At 44.9% G+C, this 24,150-nt stretch overlaps 1 protein-coding gene across 1 annotated transcript in view; it reads left to right on the forward strand.

Moving 5' to 3' along the window:
- The first annotated feature begins 203 nt into the window (after positions 1-203).
- LOC147888460 (ferredoxin-dependent glutamate synthase, chloroplastic-like) overlaps positions 204-24,150 on the forward strand; it is a 68,916-nt gene continuing 44,969 nt past the window's right edge. The window contains exons 1-5 of the mRNA XM_087392275.1: positions 204-817; positions 2,353-2,665; positions 5,352-5,794; positions 5,976-6,107; positions 6,486-6,584. Coding sequence (XP_087248401.1) covers positions 557-817; positions 2,353-2,665; positions 5,352-5,794; positions 5,976-6,107; positions 6,486-6,584 — 1,248 coding nt within the window. The 5' untranslated portion in view covers positions 204-556. The remainder of the gene's footprint in view (positions 818-2,352; positions 2,666-5,351; positions 5,795-5,975; positions 6,108-6,485; positions 6,585-24,150) is intronic.

The raw sequence follows: 24,150 nt of genomic DNA on the forward strand, positions 1-24,150 counted from the left end.
GCTCGAAGTAGTGGTGTGTGGGGAAATTGGAGCAGGGATGGCATGGATGTGGAAACTGGTGAGAGAAGGAAAGGAGAGAGGAAAGTGGGAGAGGGAAGAGAGATATAATGGAGATTCAAGGGGGGGAGTGGATCTGAGGACAAGGAGAGCCCTCCGTAATCCATCGATGAGGGGGGTGTGGTGGGCTGTGAAGATGCTTCTTTTGCCACACGTCCTTAAGCCTTACCAATCGTGATAAAACAAGGCAAAATGGCCAAAGGAAACAAAATACTTTGAAGTGGCAAAGAGAAGACAAGAAGAATTCTCTTCTTCTTCCCTTTGCCACCACCACTCTTTCTTCATCTTCTTCTTCTTCTTCTTCTTCTGTATGTATAGCTCTGTTCTGCTTTCTTATGCTCTGCTCTGCTTCCTTGCCCTAACTTTCACCATAGCTCTGCTCTCCTCCTCCATCGCTCTGCTCCTCCATCGCTCTGCTCCTCCTCCATAGCTCTCCTCCCTCTTTCCTCCCCCTTTCCTTCCCCTTTCTCCCTCATTTCACTCCTTGCTTCCCTTTCCTATGGCTCTCCCTCGCTTTCCCTCCTCCTCCCCTCATGACACCCTCTCCTCCCTCCCTCACCTCCCTTCCATTTTCAAGCCTCACCACATTTCTTCTCTCCTCCGTCTCCCTCCCTTCAGCCCACCTCTCGCCCCCCATCCCTGCCTCGGCTCTTCCAATGCCCACTCCATCGGACGGAGACGAGCGCGCCGTCTCCGAAGCTGGAAGCATTCTTGCTCTGCTCTCAGTCCGCAAGCTCGTGAACGCTGCCAAGTGTCTGAGGTAGGATCAGTATTGTTTGTCCGAGAGAAAATTCGCACTGCGATCGTAAAGTTCGATTTTGTTTGGTCCGATTTCTGCCCATACTCTCACGTCAAATTGGGTCCCTATCAATGCAATCGGAGAGCGATAAGCCTTTATAGTATCCCAGAAGTCAACTGGCACTTTTCGTATCCAACACCCAATCTTGTTCTTACAAATGGAAATGCACAGAGTGAGTGTCGAGCTCTCTGACAGCATTTGGTTGCCTTATGTGGGTGACCAGGTTGGGATGCCTCCCCAATGCCTACGCCATTGATTGGTGGAAAGCATCGGTATTGGTATTTCTTCCTTCTGAACTTTTAATGGGGTATTGCTAACTTTCCTTCCTCCTTTACTGCATAATTTAACAGCTCCTGGAATCCACCTCTAGTTTCGGTGTGTGGGAATGACGAAATTTATTGTAACAAAAAAGAAGAAACTATTGATCTTATTTTCTGCCCGTGAATTGTTCAGAACAAGATCGCTGAGTGCTTTTAGGCATTTCCTTGTGGTAATGAGATGAATTCTAAGGGTTGAGAGAAGCAAGGAGAGTTTAAAAGGGAAAGAGCTCTTCAACCAAAATTTTCCACAGAAACAGAAAGACTTAAAAATCACACTAATAAGTCAAACTATTCTCTAGTAATTTTCTAGATTGGGTAGACTCTACACCTGCAGGGGGATATTCAATGGGCTCTTTCGTACGACAAGCTGGTTTGAGAACTTTATATGTGTTGGTTTTGCGCCGTGGATGGACTGCCGTCTGCCCTTGCTTCCTTGTAGGTGACAGCTTTTGTAGTGACTGTGCCTTCTTTCTATTGCCCTGGAAAAAAGCGTAGCCTAATGTGAAGGGCCATCCGATATTGTATGACGGAAGGCCTATACATGGTGCTTTGCGTTAGAAGTTGCATTTACTCTGTCAAGGTCAATCCTTGGCCGGGCCACTGAAGGTCACCTTCAGAAAGGGTTATGCTTTTTCAAACTGTGCCTGATTGGACCAATTGCAATCAAATTGATCAACAAATGTTTTTTGCACAACATATCACATACTTGGGAGGGGTTGTGGATAACTTTTGATTGAATTAATGTCTCACACCAAGCTGGAGTCTGAGAGAACAGAATAAGCCAGATTTGTCTCTTGCAGAATAAGCACTTATAACGGTTTGCAGAATTGATCCAGGATTATTAAAATGAATTTTCCTGTTCGACCAAAGTACTTGCTTTACGAGGGGAACACGAAAGCCATTGTTGGATGTTATCTGTTTTAGTCAAACAGCATACATAAAGCATACAATACTACTTTTTTACCTTTTTAGTAAGCTGCAGTGTTACCATCCGTGATCTGATGCTTGACTCACCAAACCTACACCAGCTCAACTAGAATGCCTTTCAAAATTGAAAAAAAGGTGGCAACTGAAGCATCGTTTGTAGCAAACTCGACTCCCATTTTTGACAGATCTGCAGCAGTACATTCAATAGATCACATTGGAAGACAACTTGAACGACGGTTTTGTTTGCAGGTTGTGAAGCTTGAAGACCTGTTGGCAGAACGAGATGCATGTGGCGTTGGTTTTATAGCAAACCTGAAGAATGAGGCATCACACAAGATTGTCCAGGATGCCCTCATCGCTCTTGGTTGTATGGAACATCGTGGAGCATGTGGAGCAGACAATGATTCTGGAGATGGTGCTGGTTTAATGACAAAGATCCCATGGCAACTCTTCCAGAAGTGGTGTGCAGATCAAGGGCTTCCTCCACTTGATGAAGCTAAAACAGGTGTAGGAATGGTCTTTCTGCCTAAGGATGAGTCTCTAGCCTCAGCAGCTAAAGAAGGTAAATCGGGTCCCACACCTACATTTGAAGAGCTCCTGATTAGGAAGAATGCATCAAAAACCTTACCTTGCTCTGGTCGTAATTGTTTATTTTTTAGGTAGACAAGGTCACTTGAGTGCTTTTTGAAATGTGCTTCCCAATATTAGAGAAAGAGAGAGAATTGTCAAAAGTTATGCATGTCTACAAATAAGATTTTGTTTGTGTACATGCCTCTGTGTAGAGAGAGAGAGAGAGAGAGAGAGAGAGAGAGAGAGAGAGGTCTTCTGGGGCTTGACGGGCTTATGAGACAAAGTACAACCAAAATAGTTCTTCATACAGGCCACCATGGGCTGGTGTAAGGGCTTGCTAAAGCCTTGTTGAGTGCTATACTAATTTACTAAAACATGCGGAGTTTGTATGTCGATTGTCCAAGAGTCTATCATGGTGGGGTCCTTTGGTGGGATGCGATGATATTTTGTACCTGCCTCTATTGAGTCGTCTCTTGAGGTGGTGGGGGGCATAGTTGGAACTGGGGACACGTATGGTTACTCCAGCCAGACATATGAAATCCCCCTTTCCATATGCGTATGGAAAGGGGCAAACATACTTGGCTTTTTATTGGTTAAAAAATTGTAGCCCTAGACATTTAAAAAGTGACCTTTTTGCAAAAAGCACTTGTCTTTCATGACTTTAAAAGTAATACTAGTTTGAAGTTAAAAGCTCTGTACAATACATACATATACATAATTATGCTTTTGCCGTATTAGTTTGGGAATGTTCCTGGATTCATCTAGGTATACGCTTCTGCCATATTAGTGGACATGCGAATTTTACCTTGTGAAGTTTTCGTCCAAGTTGCGGCCTGCTGGTATTGCGATAATTCTTTCTATCTTAAATGGTGCGTTGCCCTATCAGCTAGATTCAGATTTAGATGCTCGTTTGGGAGAGACTAAAATGAAATCGTTTAGACTTCACGAGCAGTTGTAGCTTGAATGGAGAGATTTGGACTACTTTTTGATTAGCCTTCTCCTTTAGTGCTAGCCTTCGTCATGGCTGAGTTTGCCCTTCACCTCCGGAGTGCCGACAGAAACTTAGTATGAAGACTTTGTATAAATGGATGCTCAAGTATGTGTGGGTGTGTGGATTTGTATGTGTGAGAGCATACTTTTATACTATGGTCTACACCCACTGTTGGGCACTGATGACGTCAGTGGGGATGTCATAGTAGCTAGTCCCTGCTATGCGTGATGGAGTTTACGGTTTTCAATCTTATGAGTGACTCTCGTGAGATTGAAACTGCACTATGTTGTGTTTTTAGAGGATGAGTTTGGGAATGTTCCTGGATTCATCTAGGATATATATGTATGTATGTATGTGTAAAATTAGGGTCATGTATGATTCAGCCCCAAGGGCTGAACCATACTCCAATCGTACTTCCATATCCGTATGCGCTTTCCGTGTGAAAATGTATGGAAAAGGTATGGTGGGGGGTGTGACCTTTGTGATTTGTGTTTGTGGTGGGCCATATCAAGGGTGATATCTCGCCTCTGATGATCCCCTGAGATAGGTTGAGATATAGTGGACCTCGATTGTGCGTGCTCTAGTCTGTCTCTGCTTTGCGTGCAGTGTCTGTGACTCTATCTCCACAGCCCCTCATCTCCTCTTCCCGCTAATCTACCTTGTCCTCACGAGAGATCGTCCTGCCTCTCTACGAAGATCGTCCTGCCTCTCTACGGAGATCGTGCAATGAGAGAAGATCTGTATAGTACTGCCACCCGTCCTGACCCTTGTACGTCTCGTGTCTTCCTCGTCTCATCCTTGTATGCTGTCTCCCATGTATATGCCTTGACCAGCGCTTGTCTCTATATAAAATCCAATGTCTCATCCCATGTAAGGCTCTGGGAAATTCCCTGGCCTTGACCATTGCAGTCCCAAACAGTGCAGGACAGGGTCTTGATGTGCTGAGTCTCATAGACCCCGCCCCCCTATGCAGAGAGATTTTACACATCAGCAGAGATGTGCTTTTCTCTCGCGTGTTTTCTATTAGTAATCAAGAGTGTTGCATAGACTTTTCCTTTGGTATTTGATGTATCATATTGTACTTTGTTCCATAGGCTATTCTGAAGACATTGTCATTCTATCTGGCCGAAGAGAAGCAACCATCTGATGTCTCCTGTTGAGCCATTAGATGGTCTCTGACTCCATCATGAAACCCTTTCCTCAAGCATTTGATGAACCGGCATCCAAATATCCTGCTTAGTTCGAAGCATAGTACCCGCCTGGATGTATTGCCATACTGAGTTACGTACTGGTCAAATCTCCAAGATGCCTGCCCTGCATAATGTCCACATGTCTATCCAAAGTGTCACCAACATGTGATCTTCACCAATGGTGAGGCTGTCTTAATCATTGCATACTTTTTTGGGGTATGTGCAAGCACGCCACAGTTTGAGCATTTATGCTCTCCTAGTTACCTTCATGTCTTTTGAATTCATTAAGAAATTTGTTTCATTATACCTAAGACTTTGAGTCCTTTGCAACTGTTGAAGAATCGTAAATGTTCAAAGTCATCTCTTGCTCCTTTGAAAGATGTTTGATAACTAATACGAAGTTTGTGCCTAATTCTCTGTTCTCTAGAAACCCTTTGATACCTTTATTGTTTATTGAAAAGTTTGTATTCTGAACAAGTTAGCTGTTTGTAGTACAGTTGTGGAACGGATATTTACACAGGAGGGGTTAGAGGTTATTGGATGGAGACCAGTGCCTGTCAATGTATCTATAGTAGGGTATTATGCAAAGATTACTCTCCCAAACATACAACAAGTTCTGGTTAAACTCAGCAATGAAGGCACGCATGAAGAAGTTGAAAGAGAACTTTACATTTCACGGAAGCTGATTGAGCGAGCAGCAGATTCTGAGTCATGGGGCCAGGATTTATACATATGCTCGTTGTCCAATTCTACAATAGTATACAAAGGAATGTTGCGATCTGAGGCTTTGGGAAGCTTTTATCCTGATCTGCAGAATGAACTTTATATGTCTTCCTTCACCATTTACCACAGGCGGTACAGTACAAACACAAATCCCAGGTGGCCTCTTGCACAGCCAATGAGATTCCTCGGTCACAATGGGGAGATCAACACATTACAGGTTTGCCCAGATATGTTTGAGGATTTGAAATTATGTGCTGAAGCGAAAAGGTTTTTCAACGAAAGAATTTGTTCAATTTAATATGCTCTCTCTTACCATCTACATGTCATAGCAGTTCTATACACATGTAGAGTGATCTTGGAGATTGAAATGGCTAATGCTTTGTTTCAAACATGTGCAGGGGAACTTGAACTGGATGCGATCACGTGAGGCTTCAATGAAATCACCTGTTTGGGGTGGACGAGAAGATGAGATTCGCCCCTATGGGAATCCCAAAGCTTCTGATTCAGCAAATCTCGATGCTGTTGCCGAGGCATAGCCCCATTCTTTCATGTTAATCTTGGAAGATCCAAATTGTTGCATTCCATTCATGTCTTGCTGATCTTGGAAGATTCAAATCGTGTCTGAGGCACCATGCAAATTTTTGCTTGTTGGTCCTTGATTTCGACTGATTAGCCAGACTTTTGGCTCTGCCTTATGTTTATGCCAGTTTTTGCTTGCTTTCTTGATTTCTACACCTTGGCTAGGATTCTCATTCAGTTGTGTCTTGCTACCAACGGGAATAGGACAAATATTACATTTACTGTGCTAATTACAATAGCATCTCCATTCTGTCTTTTGAAACTTTCATTTTGTTAAGAAGTCAAGAAGTGTTTTGTTTCAGTCTGCTGATTCTTCCCAATTTGTCCAGTTGTTAATGAGGAGTGGACGCAGTCCTGAAGAAGCATTGATGATCCTTGTTCCAGAAGCATATAAAAAGCATCCTACTTTGATGATTAAATATCCTGAGGTGCTCTTGACTGAACTCATCTGCTTTTAATGGATTAGATATCAATATATTTAAGGGTAGGCTAGTTTAAGTTCCTATGCTATAGATTTGACTGATGCAAACCTCTACTGATAAAAAAAGTGATCAGAGGTATAATCTGGTTCCTCATAGTCAAGCAAGACGAAAGTATTTTTGTGTTTCTTATTACAGCATGGGAATTGCTGTCGAGTTATCACTACATTTGTATGATGTGCCGTCATTCAGAATGTACACCTCTGGGCTTATTGATAGATGACAAATCTGGGGTTTCATTTTTTCCTCAGCATTAATGTGCACTAGGGACTTAAATGCATGTTTATTTTATAGCATGGATACACCAGTGCATTTTTTAGTCTTATAGAATGGGGTAGTGCTGACCATCTGCCCTGCTAATATTTAAGCAAATTGGCCATGTTCCCGTAAAGAAAGTCAGAGCAGAAGAATTATTGCCCCACATGTGAGCGCCCATGTGATACCTGTTAGAAAATACCCAACAGAGGGTACATGCAGCGGAAGACTTATAGTAATGCCCAAGAGCTCACACAGTGTGCGGTGTGGGTGTGGAATCACAAACTCCTTTACTTATGTGCATTCAATAGATGTGCAGACTCATCAATAGAATGAACTTGCCAGATAGAGAAACCACCAAAATATATATTTCCGTCCAAAACTATGGACACAATACAAGAGAGATAGATCCAAAGTCCCACCAATGGTGTGGTCCTCTGATCTTACCACAAGGTCCTTCTCCTATCAGCTGGCTATCTCTAGACTCGAGCCCGCGTGCTCCACCTCGAGCGTAAGTAGACTTTCTGTCCAAAGATCTCAGCACCTTGCTGCCCTAGTAGTAGACAGCCTAGGCTCAGCCCCAAGTGAGCTCAGTCTGCAGCAACTCTGGCCCTGCTTTGCCTCCTGGATGTAGGCCCAAAGATCAGGCTTCTGCTGCTCCTCTGTCTGCTGACTTGCTGGATACTGAAATGAGGCCACAAGCCTCTCCTTTTATAGGCCCCAAGGGCCCCTTGAACTAACTGACCAGCCAGCCCCAAATGGGCCGACTGGCTGGTCTGTTTGGGCCGACCAGTCTGTCCCAAAACAGCCCTTTAAGGGCTCACAAAACTAGGGCCCTTTGGCCCACACTTCTAGGGCTTTTGGTCCTCCAATCAAGGCAGGGGCCCAGCGTATATAAGGCATGCCACTGCCCACTGGCAGCCCCATTTGCTGCTCTACCAGGCCCCATGCAGCCCTGTACACCTGCGCTCCTGACCTGCCATGTCAGCGCCTGTATGTCCTGATCTTCTGATCTGTCACATGTGCACCTCAGCTCTGTACTATTCCGTACTGTTGCTGACATCATCTGTGGTCTCTTCTCTTGGGTCCCTACTGCTGTCCTCTGCTCCGCCTCATGCTCCTGCAGATCAGCCAGGTACCCGCCTCTCTTCTTTTGGGGCACATCCTGCTCTAGGTCTCCCTCCCCCATGCTCTCCTCATTTGGGGGCTTACAGATGGGGAGGTGACCTTTCCAACAATACCATCAGGGATTGACACCTTTAGATCCACCTTGGGCTTAGATGCATGTGCCATAGTGGCATAGTATGCATCTCAATCGCGGGTTGAGATGGGGACTGATGCATAGGCCATGGTGACATGGCATGCATCTCAGATTAGGGGTGGTATCCACAAATGGACAACCACAGGGAGGCTCTTTCCATGAGCCATGTATGAGCTGCCTTTTGGGCTGCACATAGGCTGCAGTATGGGCAACCATATTACATAATGGCTGCCACATGGGTAGATCTGGAGCGCAGCCATAAAGGCTGGAAGACTTGCAATGAGGCATTTGTACTGGTATGCATTGTCTGCAGACCCGACAAGGGCCCATATTGGCCGCCACAAAGGACCAGAACTGGTAGCAGACCTGCTAACAAGAGAGGGACAGGGCTGCGCATGTAGAGAGGACCTGTTTATAGGCAAGGCAAGTCAGCTGTCTGCAAACAGATACACAGCAGACAAGGTCACCAGGAGCAGGATGCAGTATGAGCAGAAGACACTTCAGGTCGGCAGATGGTGCAGACAAGGTTGGCTGACAGACCGGTTGGCCAGTCTGTCAAATCTGGCTCGATTAGATCAGGGGGCCAACTTGAAGATAGTTGAAATAGACTCTACCCAAGACTTCTAGTGAAGGTGAAGATTCTTAGAGATCAACTCGGAGCAGTTGCTCACAAGCTGGACAATAACCAATCAGCCATGCTCTTGGTTAGTAAGCTTCTGAGGAGCTACCGAGGAGCTACCGAGGGCAGGCTATGACTCTCACTACTGGAGAACGAACGAGGCCATTCATGCTCGAGGAGCCGGGTCCATTGTTGCTTCTGGAAGGAGCTCAAATAAAGTTGTGTGACAGAGAGGATGATGACGATGATGACCAAGAGCAAAGGAGACAAATTGAAGCCACGGAAGAAAAGAATGCCAAGAATGAAGATGGGGATGTTTCTGATGGTGAGAATGAGAAGAAACGAAAGAACCAAAAGAAGTGCTTCTATTGTGACACAATTGGACGCTTTGCCAAAGATTGCAAAAAGAAGGCGGCGGACCAGCCCATTTGCAGAAATGGAGAGGCAGACCTAGAGATAGAGCTTGATGGACTAGAGGGAGCTTAAATACTGGGTTACATACAAACACCGAGGCTGTTTGTTTGGAGATTTCAGTAGATTACTTTGGGACCAGTGTAGCTGCTTATGCTTGGGCACTGATGACGACAGAAGTGTTGCTTTACTTGCTAAGTATGTCTTCCTTTTGTTTTTCAAAAAGTTTTTGTTTTCTCTTTCTAGCTTGCCGTGAGGTAGGTATTAGTGAAGACGATTCCCAAGAAGAGAAAAATCCTCGTTTTTTGATTTTCAGAAAATCATGAGTTATTATATGATTCACTTAATATTTTCTTTTCTAGAAATCCTCCATATTTTTAGCCACTCTCTCTCTCCCTCTCTCTCTCTCTCTCTCTCTCGCTTCAATTCATCATCTCTCCACCCTCTGTTCCGAGCTGCAAATCCAATTGTCTTCTTTTTTGGTATTTTAGATTTTGGTCAGGCCTTATGAATCATTTATTATCATTCACCTTGTTTCTTCTCTTTTGTTTTCTCTCTTATCTTCTGTGTAGATTTTTGGACTTTAGAACAACAAAAAATGTAAATTTGTATGATTGGATATATTCTAATCTTACAAAGGTATAAACTTTGGTACCAGTGTTTATATAGTTGCCTTCACTTGGATGGAGAGTGGAAGGTAAAAGCAGGTACAGCACCTAGATCTCTGTTAGGTCAAGGGTATGAAGGTACCTGGGCTGGTACAGCAGCAGGTACATTGCAGCAGTAGTTACATCATGGGCGGGGCAGTACAGAAGGTTTGCAGCAGGCTGGCAGTGGGAGGGCAGACCTGCAAAGGACCAGAACTGGTCAGCAGTACAGCAGACCTACATACAAGAAAGGGGCAGAGACTACACAGGTACAGAAGACCTATTTATAGGCAACGCAAGCCAGCTGTCTGCAAACAGATACACGGCAGACCAGGTCAGGCCACCAGGAGCTGATGCGGTCAGGGTGGAAGACCCTTCAGGTTGGCAGATACTGCAGACAAGATTGGCTGACAGACTGGTCAGCCAGTCTGTCAGATCTGGGTTGGCCAGCTCAAGGGGCTAGTCGGTCCATTTTGGTGGGGCTTGTCCCCTATGTGAAGTGCTCCCAGGCAGGTGGCCAAAGACAGGGAAGGGCAGCAAAGAGGGCAGGAAAACAGTTCGTGTTGGAGCAAAACCCAGCAGATCATGATCAATCCTAGGTGCACACATACATCCTGTAGGAGAGCATAAGGAGCTGCAGAGGAAGTGTCCGTCAACAAAGAACAATGGAGCAGAACTTTTGTAGAAGTGCTCAGCCTTGAGCAGATACTTTGACATGCGAGGCAGTTTGGTTTAGATGGATCTTAAATGATGTGTTCCACGCTTGGAGAAAGCACTTATCATATCAGTGTTTATTTGTTAGAAGACAGAGACGGAGCAGATCTGCAGATAGCTGACTTGGCCACATAAGCTCCCCCATGTCCTCCTCATATGGGGGGGAGGTGACCATGACAATCCCAACGCTCCCTCTCACAGACCCATTGTGGGCCAAACACCCACATGTCAATGCGGATGCTGCATTGGTTCCCACTGAGAAGCACTCGGGAACAAGTCGGAGACGTCTCGATCATCAGTCTTTGAATCTTCTCCTCCAGGGCTGGTCTTATATAGCAAACCATTTGAATTCGTACGATTGGATATATTTTAGTCTTACAAAGTTATACATCTTGGAACACATCTGCCATCTAGGTAGCATCAAAGATCTATGGCATCACGATTCCCAAGCACGAACCCGCCAGCGTCCTCCAGCAATCCTAGCACAACAATCATACTTATTGAGCTGTCCCCCTCCAAATCTAAGGACAGCTAGCATCTTGTCAAGCACTTTGCTCCCAATGTTTGTTTCAACCCATCTACTGGCACGTATCAATATGTGCAACCAAGTGCTCCACCTGAAAACATGAAATCTCTATGGTTGATCTACATAGATTCCCAAGGCCAAGTGTCTTTCCAGAGATCTTTGACCATAAGCTCCAAATGAGCTCACAATTGAGTAATCTTGGTGACACAAGACTCTTTGATCTGTAGATGTCCTGAATAGGTTCACCTTGTTGTACTTCCAATATTTTGTAACTCAGCTTTGAAGAAGCCTCCAAGCCTCCTATCTCTGTTGCCAAGTCATGCTCTTTAGAGCCATAGTCAATGTCTTTGACAAAAGTCATGCTGGTATTGTGTTAATTCTTCTATCTTAAATGGTGCGTTGCCCTACTAGATTTAGATGCTTGTTCAGGGGAGACTAAAATGAAATCGTCTAGACTTCACAAGCAGTTGTAGCTTGAATGAAGAGATTTTGGACTAGCCTTCTCCTTTAGTGCTAGCCTTCGTCATGACTGAGTCTGCCCTTCACCTCTGGAGTGCTGCTAGAAACTCAGTACAAAGACTTTGTATAAATGGATGCCCAACTATGTGTGGGTGTGTGGATTTGTATGTGTGAGATCATATTTTTGTGCTATGGTCTACACCCAATGTTGGGCACTGATGACGTTAGTGGGGATGTCATAGTAGCTAGTCCCTGCTATATGTGATGGAGTTTATGGTTTTCAACCTTATGAGTGACTATCATGAGATTGAAACTGCACTATGTTGTGTTTTTAGAGGATGGGTTTGGGAATGTTCTTGGATTCGTCTAGGTATATGCAGCAGGCTTTAACGTTCTGTGTGACAAGACATCCTCCTCTACCTATGAGGAAGGCTTTCACTCTCCACTCCCTCATCACTTGAGAAACACAAGGCAAACATTTTGCCCAAAGCATGCTATTGAAACGTGAATGTATGCACAAATATATATATATGCCAATGGATCCAATTATTTGAATGCTTGCTTTGAAAACAAGCCAAGTAGCTCCCGGATGCACCCACAACATCCATGTGTAGCCTCATACTACCATCTTCAATGTCTATGTACCCTTTGACTCTGATCCTTGAAGTCTCCATAGAGACCCCTCTCTTATACAAGTGGTGTCAGCTTTGCTCTTCGAACATCCCAAACAAAATGTTACAGCCCTTCACCTTCACTAAGGTCTCCGGTCTCTGTGACTCGACATACCATCTCTCAATGCCATACATTTGAGCTGGTTCATCTAAATTTGCATATCTGATCTCAACAACACCCAAAGTTGTCAATAAGAAAAGGTCTCCTATGAGAGGTGGGAGTGAGAGAGAAAGAGGGAGCACACCGACACACACAGTAGACACAAGAGTGTGGGGATAATGAAGTATGTGTGTACCTCCCCAAGCACACAGTCAACCTTTTATATCGATGGATAAGGTTACAACACTAAGTACACCGTACTTAGTGTACTTAGCAATAAAAGTACTAACTGTACTGGGGTGGCCATAATGCCTTTACCCCAACAACCTCCCACTTAAAGGCAATATGCCCTCAAGTAAAAACAAATGAGAAAAATACAGCATATACACAATGGAGTACATGGCCAAATGAGGCTCAACCTATACCCATCAACTGTCGGCAATGTGCAAACCGCTCTACAGGCAAGCCTTTTGTCAACAAATCTGCTGGATTGTCATCCGTGTGAATCTTGACAAGCTGAATCAGCTTATCATCTATTACCTCTCTGATGAAGTGATACTTCACATCAATGTGCTTCGTCTTTGCATGAAAGACAGGATTGTGTGCCAATTGAATAGCACTCTGACTGTCACAATGCAACAATGGAATATAACCTGTAATGCCCAAGTCTCCCACTAGTCGAGATAGCCATAAGGCCTCCTTGCATGCCTCTGTGGCTGCAATATATTCAGCTTCCGTGGTAGACAAGGCTATGCACTGCTGCATCCTTGACATCCATGACACTGCACCTCCAGTGAATGTATAAACATAACAGGTAGTAGACTTCCGGTTATCTGGATGACCAGCATAATCTGAATCCACATAACCATGCACCTTTGCATCCTGCTTGCCAAAGCATATGCACAACTCCTGTGTGCCCTTCAGGTATCTCATGATACCTTTCACTGCATTCCAATGCTTTTTGCCTGGATTTGCCATATACCTGCTAACCACTCCCACTGCAAACGCAATATCAGGTCTGGTAGCAACCATGGCATACATGAGACTGCCACAAGCTGAAGCATACGGAATCTTGGCCATTTCAGCCCTATCAGCATCTGACTGTGGGCTATCCATTGCACTGAGTTTCACATATGGAGGCAATGGAGAACTAAGGGTCTTCCCCCCCTCCATATGAAACCTTTGCAATACTTTGCCAATATACTCGGTCCGAGACAAATACAACAAACGCTGTCCCCTGTCTTGCCGTATCTGCATGCCCAGTGTATGTGATTTGCATCACCAAGGTCCTTCATATCAAAGGCCTCATGCAATCTTTTCTTAAGGTCATCAAGCTCCTTACGAGCCTTACCAGCAATAAGCATGTCATCCACATATAAAATGAGAATGATTAAGCTTCCATTTGCAGCCCTTTTGGTATATAAGCAGTGATCGACATCACTTCTCCTGAAACCTTGGGACTTCATGAAGGTATCAAATTTCTTGTACCATTCCCTTGGTGCCTGTTTCAGCCCATAAAGGCTGTTCTTAAGCTTGCATACAAGTGACTCCTTGCCCTTGACTGCAAATCCCTCTGGCTGCTGCATATAGATCTCCTCATGAAGATCACCGTGAAGAAAAGCTGTCTTCACATCCATTTGGCATAATTCCAAATCCTCACATGCAACCAAAGCAAGTACAGTCCTGAGTGTGGTCATCTTAACCACTGGAGAAAAGATTTCATCAAAGTCCACACCATACTCCTGCTTAAAGCCCTTGGCAACCAACCTGGCTTTATACCTTGGCTTAGCTCTAAGTGTGACTTTCAATCTATACACCCACTTGCATGGCAGTATTTTCATGCCCTTAGGCAACTGCACCAATTCCCAAGTACCATTTTTATGGAGACTGTCCATTTCGGACTTCATGGCGAGTTCCCATAGCCTTTTATCATGCATTTGCATGGCTTCCTTGTAAGAGGAAGGTTCTCCACAATCTGTAAGCATAATAAAATCAGCCCTTGGAACAAATCTGTCTGGCTTCCTCGTTTGTCGAGTAGACCTTCGGACCCATTGGTCTTGCTGTCCAGCCTGCTGTTCACCTAAAACAGGTGGCTGTTCCATTAGATCAGGCTGCAGAGTTATGCCTGGGAGATTTTCCAAAGGTGGTATATCCTGTAGGACATCTTCCGCCACTGCGGGCTGTCCATTTCGACCTGCTGCAGCATCATGCATTGGCTGATTACGCTGCTGTTGTGGCTGATTTGCAGCCTGCCTGAATTGTATAGGATGTCCCGAGTCATCAATGTCAACCTCTGAAGCATCAGAAGGCTTATCTACTGCCTTAAACATACATGACTCATCAAATGAGACATCATTGCTGCGTATAAGCTTCTTATTCACAGGATCCCATCGGCGGTAACCCATCTCACCATTGTCACCATATCCAAGAAAAATGCATTTAAGAGACTTAGGATCAAGCTTGCTGCGATCTTCTCTGCGTATATGCACGTACGCAGTGCAGCCAAAGACCCTCAAGTGCTTATAGGAAGGAGGTTTTCCTGTCCAAAGCTCCTCTGGCACTCTGCCATCCAGTCTTTTATTTGGTGACCTATTGATGAGGTGTACTGCTGTTTTTACAGCCTCAGCCCAAAATCTATAAGTTAAAGCAGCATGTGATCACAAAATGCATTGAATGGATTAGATATATACTCCCCACCGTTATTTGACCGCAAGGCCTTTAGTGTTCTGCCTGTTTGATTCTCAACCAAAGCAAGCCATTTATGGAACACTGGAAAGACATCACTCTTCAATCGAAGAGGATACACCCACACCCTCCGTGTGGAATCATCTATAAAGTGTGACAAAGTACCGTGCATCTAAGTGAAGGACTAGGCATTTCACACACATCTGTATGCACAAGCTCAAGTTGAGCATCTTTATGTCCTAATCTCCTCTTATGAGGACACTGTAATTGTCTACCATATATGCAGTGCTCACAAAACTTTAAATCAGAAAATTTCAGAGACGGTAAGTAGCCAAGACGAGCCAATTGCTCCATTCCACTTATGCTCATATGTCCCAACCGGCTATGCCACATAGAAATATTCGGCAGCTCGGTGGCATGAATATCAGTATGATTACATACTTTAGCATGAAGGGTATACATCGTGTCAACCTTGGAACCTCTGGCAACAACCAGGGCACCTTTGGTGAGCTTCCAGAAACCATGACCAAAGCTGGTCACAAAACCTTCGTCATCCAACATGCCAGTAGAAATCAAAATTTTCTTGACTTCGGGTACATGCCTGACATTGTGAAGCACAAGCTGAGTACCATCAGCAAATACAAGCCTGACATCTCCAACACCAACAATACTGCATGCATGATTATCCCCTAGAAACACAACTCCATTTCTGCCTCCTGTATACCTGACAAATAACTCTCTGTAAGGTGTAACATGGAATGAGGCACCTGAGTCAATGATCCAAGAGTGCATGTTTGCAAAACCGCCTGCATGAAGAGCATGAGCATCCAAAGTAGAGAGAAATAGAACCTTTCCCTCATTGTCATGATCGTGTGTAGAATTAAGCTCCTCAATCTTCACACTGCTCTTGCCCTTGCTTACTGGTAGAATTGCCTTTGCATCTGATGTATCAGTGTCCTTGGCCTTGTCTCTCTTATCATTTTTCAGTTTAAAGCACTGCTTTTTGGTATGTCCCTTTTTGCCACAGTAGTAGCACTCAACATCTTTGTTGGAGCGGGACTTGCTCCTGCCTTTTCCCCTTTCCTGAGATTTGCCTCTTTGCTGGCTTCTCCCCTTGCATTCAAGGCATTGTTAGGCTTTATTGCGTCTTGAGCTTTCAGCTTCTGCTCTTCTTGCAAAATCAACCCTGTAATGTCTGCAAAGCTTATGAAAGTGTTTGCATTTGTCACAGCTGTGGTGAATGTATCCCAACTCTCAAGAAGAGAGATCAAGAGTGCCATACCTTTGGTTTCCTCATCCACCACATACTTCTGATTCGCAAGCTGAGTAACAATTGAATTAAACTCATTGAGATGTGCATCCATGGAGGTTCCTTCCTTCATCTTCAGATTGAAGAACTTGCACAACCAATATATCTTTGTGGCTGCACTTTGCTGCTCATATGTGTCTTGTAGCTTTTTCCACACACCCCAGGCTGTTTTTTCACCGTCCACATTCCAAACAACACTCTCATGGAGTGACAATTCAATTATGGACTTTGCCGACAGATCGGCCAGTGCCCAAGCATCATCAGATATGCCAGTGGGCTTCACACCTTTGTGTATAATAGGAGCATGAAACTGCCTGAGAATTAGCACATTCAGGACCATCTTTTTCCACATGGGGTAGTTAGCAGCACCCTGCAACTTCTTAATATTAAGAAGAGAGGACTCCAAGGATGAAGCCATTACAACCAGCAAGAAATATAACCCACACTTGGGTGTCTAACTCCCTGCAAACCAAGTGCACACAGGCACTTGAAATGTGCTCAAAAAATTTAATTCCTGCAGCGGAACAACAGGAACTGCACCTGCAACTGTTTCTCCCACTTAAACAGAGAATTATAACTGTTTACTGCTTGCTGCAGTTTCCTAACAGCAACTCTGTTTGCATCATTAAATGCACTGTTGTACAATCAGCAGTACTCTGATATTAAAGCAGCATCTGCCCTGCAATTGCAGTGAAAAAAAAAACAGCAGTGTATTTTGCACTCTGTACTTCTGTATGGTGATTGTAATCAGCCCCACAGTTGACACAGAACAGTACGTGACTGTACCAGAAAGTACAGAATCAGTAAATGACTATTTGACTGTTCAAACCTGTCAACTTCAAGCTTCAAGATACCACTAAAACTGTATAACACAGTTTAGAGTAGGATTTAGGCAAAAGCCCCTTGACTGGAAGAAAAATTCTCAGGATTTGAGTGCATTTACCGCTTCACTGACCACTGTAAGGCATTTAATTGCTTCCCCCAGCACTGATATGCATCGAATTGCAAAACCCCCAATTTGACTGGCACATACAGTGCTCAAGTCTACAATGCAGTGCTCAATGCATCTTCCACTATCCCGTAGGTTAACAAATGCATACGAATCCTGCAAGAATCAACTCCAAATAGGAGGATAAACGCAATGCGTGCGTATACAAGCCAATACTTGGCACTGGCTACAAAAGCCCCTTGATTCTGCAATTCAATGTTGAGGATTTCCTCACACAGTAGGCATAGACTGTTATCTATTCACTGTACTTGCATTTGACCAGTAATTCTCACAATGAGCTCGAAGACTGCACCTGTACCTGTAACGCTGCTGGAGCAGTTGGCGAACTCCTGGCGGGAGCTCGTAGGCCTGGCGGGCGGTTGGCGGGTTGCTCACTTGCGTGGCGAGCTGATGGCGGGATGCTGAAGGCATCGCCTGGCTGGCGACTTGGCGGCGCTGCTAGCTGGCGTCGCCTGGTTGGGCGACGCTGGCCGCATTTGCTGGCGTCGCCGCTGCTGGCGTTGGCTGGCTGCTGTCGACCCTGCTAAAGCAGCAGCTCGCTGCTGCTGGCGACGAAATGCAGCAGCTTAGGCTGCTGCTGCTACTACTTGAAGGCGCTGATGCTGGCGAGCTCCACACCACGATGCTGCTGCTGCTGGACGAATAGGAGGGAGATATGCAAGGTCAAGCTCTGATACCAGTTGAGAGGTGGGAGTGAGAGAGAAAGAGGGATCACACCGACACACACAGTAGACACAAGAGTGTGGGGATAATGAAGTATGTGTGTACCTCCCCAAGCACACAGTCAACCTTTTATATCAATGGATAAGGTTACAACACTAAGTACACTGCACTTAGTGTACTTAGCAATAAAAGTACTAACTGTACTTAAGTGTACTAACTGTACTGGGGTGGCCATAATGCCTTTACCCCAACATCCTATTTTAGCATATTTATTGCTGGCTTTAATTTCATTGAATTTTAAATTGGACTCCTTTCTTCTTTTCTATTCAACGCTCTTCTTTTTGCAGTCCTTTGCAACACACCCTAGTTGGTTGCAATAGAAGCTTTTCTTCTTTTTCTTGGTTACACTAGATGAAGAGTCCTCCAGCACTAGGATTTGTTGGTGTCACCACCACTTACACGGTGACATCTAGGATAGATGAAATTGGTCCTTGTCACGAGGGCATGAGTTTTTGGGCTCGCATATGTGCAAGGACCATGGGAAAATTGGGAAAGGCCATGGGTTGCTAAGCATGTAAGAGTCCCTACGAAAAAGGCTTGGGGGTGAATTTGTTGTTTGGTCCAAGAAGGGGGCCTAGGACCCTTAGGATTTAAGTTGGGCCATTGGTATGGTCCCAACATGTGCCCCACTAGAGGGGGTATCGGGTGTGGGGGAATGCTCTCCGAAGTAGTAGAGGCCAAGGAAGCGCTCGGAGGAGGAACGGGAAAGCGGAATCCCCGAATCCAACTATAACATGCAACGGTAATCTGATCGTGTAATTCATAGCAAGACCTTCTTTAAACCTTTAGCGAGGAATTAGCATTGTTTACCATAGAGAGAGAAAGGAGATGAGGGTAGAGAGAGAGAGAGTCGACAACTGATTGGGTCCCTGTACCCACTGAGGGCCCCCTCCCCCAATCAAGGGAGAATTTGCTTTATACTTGGAGACCTGAGAAATACAAAGAACACTCTTCGAGAGAGCACGGAATGCGCTTCTGAAGAGCTCGTTGCGCACACGTATAGTAGACCCAAAGACCTGAGAGGCAATGCTGTCCAATACTGAGACCTTGATGCTGTCCACACTGACGATGTAGGACGCTTTTGCAAGGCAAGGAAGAGGCTTGTGCTGTCCACCGTAATGTAGCGTTATTACATGAGAGAGAGTGAAAGCTAGGAGTGATAGATCCTATGAGAGAGATGAGGGATGACTGAAATAAAGAGCTGAGAATGAGCCGTGTAAAACCGTAAAAGATAACTGAAAAGAGCTGCTGAAACAGACCCCAAATCTTACTCTGTTCGCTGTGCCGACTCCCTGTCTGATGTGCTGTGTAACACTGTTCCCAGAGGGCTGAACTGATGCCAAGGGCTGAGGCTGATCAAGGGGCCACTAGAGGTGAGTGTCAGGCTGTTCAGAGGGGGCTGAGGAGGAGCTGTAGGAGGCTGAAGTGCTGGGAGAACTGAATGAGGCAACGCTGTCCAATACTGAGACCTTGATGCTGTCCACACTGACGATGTAGGACGCTTTTGCAAGGCAAGGAAGAGGCTTGTGCTGTCCACCGTAATGTAGCGTTACTACATGAGAGAGAGTGAAAGCTAGGAGTGATAGATCCTATGAGAGAGATGAGGGATGACTGAAATAAAGAGCTGAGAATGAGCTGTGTAAAACCGTAAAAGATAACTGAAAAGAGCTGCTGAAACAGACCCCAAACCTTACTCCGTTCGCTGTCCCGACTCCCTGTCTGATGTGCTATGTAAATGTTCCCAGAGGGCTGAACTGATGCCAAGGGCTGAGGCTGATCAAGGGGCCACTGGAGGTGAGTGTCAGGCTGTTCAGAGGGGGCTGAGGAGGAGCTGTAGGAGGCTGAAGTGCTGGGAGAACTGAATGAGGAAAGAGGGCCTGGAGGCCCCTATTTATAGGGATTTTGGGTCTGGTTGGCTGGCCCCATAAATGGCAGCCCTAGGCCCCATAAAGGCAACCCTAGGTCCCATAAATGCAGCCTAGGGAGGGGTGGAGGGTAGCCTATAAAGGCAGCCCTTCCCTTGCCATTCTCTTCACTTGTTCCAGCCTTGAGGGGGCCCAAAAGGGCTCCTATCCTAGGCTGGACCTAAACCTAAGACAAAAACACTACCCTACGGTTCTCCAGTGGGTACTAGTGCACAAGGATTGATCTTCTGACTTGACCTAAGTCTGATAGACAGACTTACGTAGCTTGTGCCTGACTGTCCTTGGACAAGGGCTCACAAAGGGGTCACAACATACGACAAAATCTCCTATTAGGGAACTATCACGTATTTTCGATGTAGCCAGTGTGTCACTTTGCACCCAAGTGCAAGGGTGCATGTGGTACCAACCTTTGCAGAGGAACTATTCCTTGCTTTATGAGAGGAGCAAAGCTGGAAACACTAATGAATAGTCGTTGAAAGACCTCTGTTTCTATTTGCATTGGGAAATTATTCCTAAATGAAATGTAGGTACTATGTGGCACCTACTAAAATGACTAAGGCTACATGCATGGTTTAGGAACTGCTGAAAGATGAAGCCTCTCGAGGTTGTACGCTGGTTTAAATGCTATCATTTATTCCTTTGGGTGCATCAATGGTCTAATGTGCATCTGAGTTGGCAAGGGAGTTGTGTGACCCCCTTTGGATTGCTAGTAACAGCTCCAGGCTTCATGCTAGTAATGGGAATTGATTTGGATGCCTATAAGATCGTATGGTGTGAGCAGAGCCGAGAAGGGTTTTTGCTTGGGACACTGATGCCTGCCGAGAGTGGGATTTGCATTGAATGCAAGTGTGGTTGAATCTATTGTGTATCTTATCTACAAGGATCTCCAAATAATAAAGGAATACCATAAGGGGCGCCAAGGTTGGGGGCCAATCTATGTCATTGTCTTGAGGAGAAGCATTCTAGCTCCCATACTACTAGTTGTTTGTTTGCTGAATTGTTTAAGTGAGAGCATTGGCTAGTTCATTGTCTATTACTGCCCTCTTGTTGGCCTCGAGGCTGGTTTCATGGTTCCCTTGCTAGGACATCACCATATTCTTGAAGGAGGTGAGTGTGTGGTTATCTCTTGTGCAAGTATTCCTTGTTGCAATTAAGAGAAATTCAGCAAGTATGTCACTCATGATGATGATTGGGATATGGAAGAGGAGTCGTCTCTGGATGAGCAAGATGGACAGCCCTGGAATGAGGGACTTCTCAAGAGTGCTCAAAATGGTGATGGACAACGAGCTGTAAATGCTCTTGATGTGAATGAAACACAGCCTGGAGGGTCTAACAATGCTTAGGACGTAGAGGAGGCTGATGCACGGTTCAAAATATAACTGTTAAGTGTAGTGGGAGTACTTGCTCATCTCACTCTGGACCCAAGGTTTGCCGAGTTTATGCAAACTCCTCCTAGGTCTAAAAAGAAAAAGGGTCATTCACATCCAGGTGAAACCGGTGGGGCTCAGAAGCAGCCCTATAGTTCCATGCCATTCAATGGACAGCCTTCAGTAATGCCAATGTACAGGGTGCTCCATCCACTCATGGTCCTGGAGTTGAGTTGCATGGTCAAGGGAATAATTTTCAGAATGCAAATCGGGGACAGCAAACCTTTCCTCAACCCTTAATGCATCCAGGATATTTTGGTGGTGGTTCAGTGTTCCAGGTAATGGCTGGGTAAACTGTGGATTATCATGGAATGTCTGGAAACTACCGAGTGGGTTTTCAGCCTGGTATGCAGGGTATGCAAAAGAATATGTTTGGGGGTATGCAGTGCGGGATGCATAGTATAATGTATGCAATATTATCGTGCAGCCAGGGATGCAAGGAGGAATGCATGGTAATTTGGGAGCTCCTGCAGGTATGTTTAGAGTGCAAGGAACTGGGGCTGGTAGGACAAACCCACCTATGAGCGGTGGTGATGCTGGTCAAAGTGGTGGCAATGCTCGACAGGGTTGAGGTAATGCTATGTCTCCTCAGCCACCTGTGTATGACAATTTGACGCCCATAGGGAAAGCAAAGGAATTTAAGGAAGCTGGGGCAGCAGTTTAAGACCTTCAATCGGGCATTAACTTTTGTTCAATAGTTTGATGCAGCCTTCTCAGGAGGAAACTTCATTGAATCCTTAAAGATGCGTAAGTTAGCTACCTTTCTGAAAGGGAACGCCCTAGAGTGGTGGACAAATTTGCTGCTTCAGAATAGAGCAGTGATTAGCTGGGTTCAGTTTAACAGTTATTATCAGCCACCTGGTTGTCCACCACATTTGAGGTTGATGTTATGACAGCATGGCATACGTTGGATGTAGCCATTTGCGAGAATTTGGAGGAGTACAGTAGTTGTAGGAAACTTTATTGCTGGTTAGCTCTTATCAGCATGTGCCATTGTCAGAGTAGTTTGAGAAATACTGCTGTGGGTTGCCTAAAGACATCAGAGATTATTGCAGGAAGACAAGGATAACCAATATGTCCCAATTGATTGAAAATGCAACTACTACTGAGGTGTTTTGCTTGGGAAAACAAGTGGTTACAAGAGCAACAAATTTGACACCTTCAAGAAATCAGGAAAGCCAAGAAATCCTTCAAAAGCTCCATTTAATAAGGGAAAAAAGCATGATAGGCCAGGCTCTAATTGGCTGTCACGTGAGGAGAGTAAAGCCTTAATGGATGGTAATAAGTGCTTTTATTGCAAGGAAGAGGGGCACATGGCACGTGATTGCCCAAAACACAAGCTGAAAGGGAAGGCCGATGATAGGGATGAGCAGAAAGGCAAGAAGCACAAGCCCACTACGGGGTTAATGCCTAATGTGATTGGCGTGCAGCCAAATGGGGATGCGTTAGAGTTATACAGCGCATGGGGCAAAGTGGGAGATCAAATGACATTGATTTCTTTGATGTTGGGGCTCGTGCAAATTTTATTTTCCTTGAGTTGGCAAGCAAGCTTGGAATCTGTGCAGAAGAGATGGGGCCTATGAGTAGGGTTGGCTTGTCCAGGGTCACGTACACCAGTCCCCCCTATTATTGGGAAGCTCCATTTGCACATACAGGTTTTATGGACAGTGATGAATTTTATATTATGCCATTAGAGGGCTGTGATATTTTGCTAGGGATGCCGTGGTGTCACAAGGTGCATATGCTATGTTGGACAATTCAATCAGAAAATTACTGTGATGCATAGATGGAAGACCCATGCATTGGATGTCAAACTCAAGGGAGAATCAGTCCCCTCTGAATTTCTTCGGTAATAGAAAGTCATATTTGTGCGCATTAGTTTTTATAAAGTATATTGAGTTTGACGATCCGCAAGTTGTTTTATCTAAGCTGGATAAAGAGCGGACAGGTTTCCTAAATCAATTTGGGGACTGTTTTTCTGACTCTTTGCCAGCTGAACTTCCACCCGAGAGGCCCGAGGATCATGGCATAGATGTAATACCTGGTAGTAGCCCACCAAAAAAGTCACTATACAAGGTTAGTACAGCCTAACAGGAAGAGATCATGAGCTAGACGAAGGACTTACTATAGGGGCTGATTCAGCCCGGTTTATCTCCTTACTGCTCACCGATTCTGTCAGACCAGAAGAAGGATGATTCCTGGCATATATGCATAGATTATCGCGCCTTGAACAAGATTACAATTAAGAATCGATTTCCCATTTCGAGAATTGATAATATCTTGGATTGGTTGGACAGCCGCATAGATTTGAAGAGTGGCTATCATCAGTTACACATTCAATTGGAGAATGTGTCCTAGACAGCTTTTACAACCTACTTTGGGTTATATGAGTTCTTAGTAATGCCATTTGGGCTTACAGATGCTCCTACCAAACTGAATGATGGACAAAATCTTTTTGTGAGCACAAATTCTTTGTGGGTACTTTCTTTGACGATATACTCACGGGATGAGAAAGAGCATAAGAAGCATTTGGCCATAGTGTTTGCAGATCTGAGAACCATAGGCTAGTTGTTAGTGCAAATGAATTCTTTATGCTTGAGAGTCACTTACTGGGACACATTGTCTCCAAGGATGGAGTGCATATGGATCCTGATAAGAGGAAAGCAATCCACAATTGACCACAATTAAGGAATTTGCATGATGTACGGAGCTTTTTGGGTTGATGCTTGTACTATAGATGCTTTATATGCCATTTTGTTGAGATCCAGTGTTGA

The sequence above is a fragment of the Dipteris shenzhenensis genome, chromosome 21 (assembly GCF_047967505.1).
Source record: "Dipteris shenzhenensis isolate YYH24624 ecotype China chromosome 21, Dip_SZ_1.0, whole genome shotgun sequence".
Lineage (NCBI taxonomy): Eukaryota > Viridiplantae > Streptophyta > Polypodiopsida > Gleicheniales > Dipteridaceae > Dipteris > Dipteris shenzhenensis.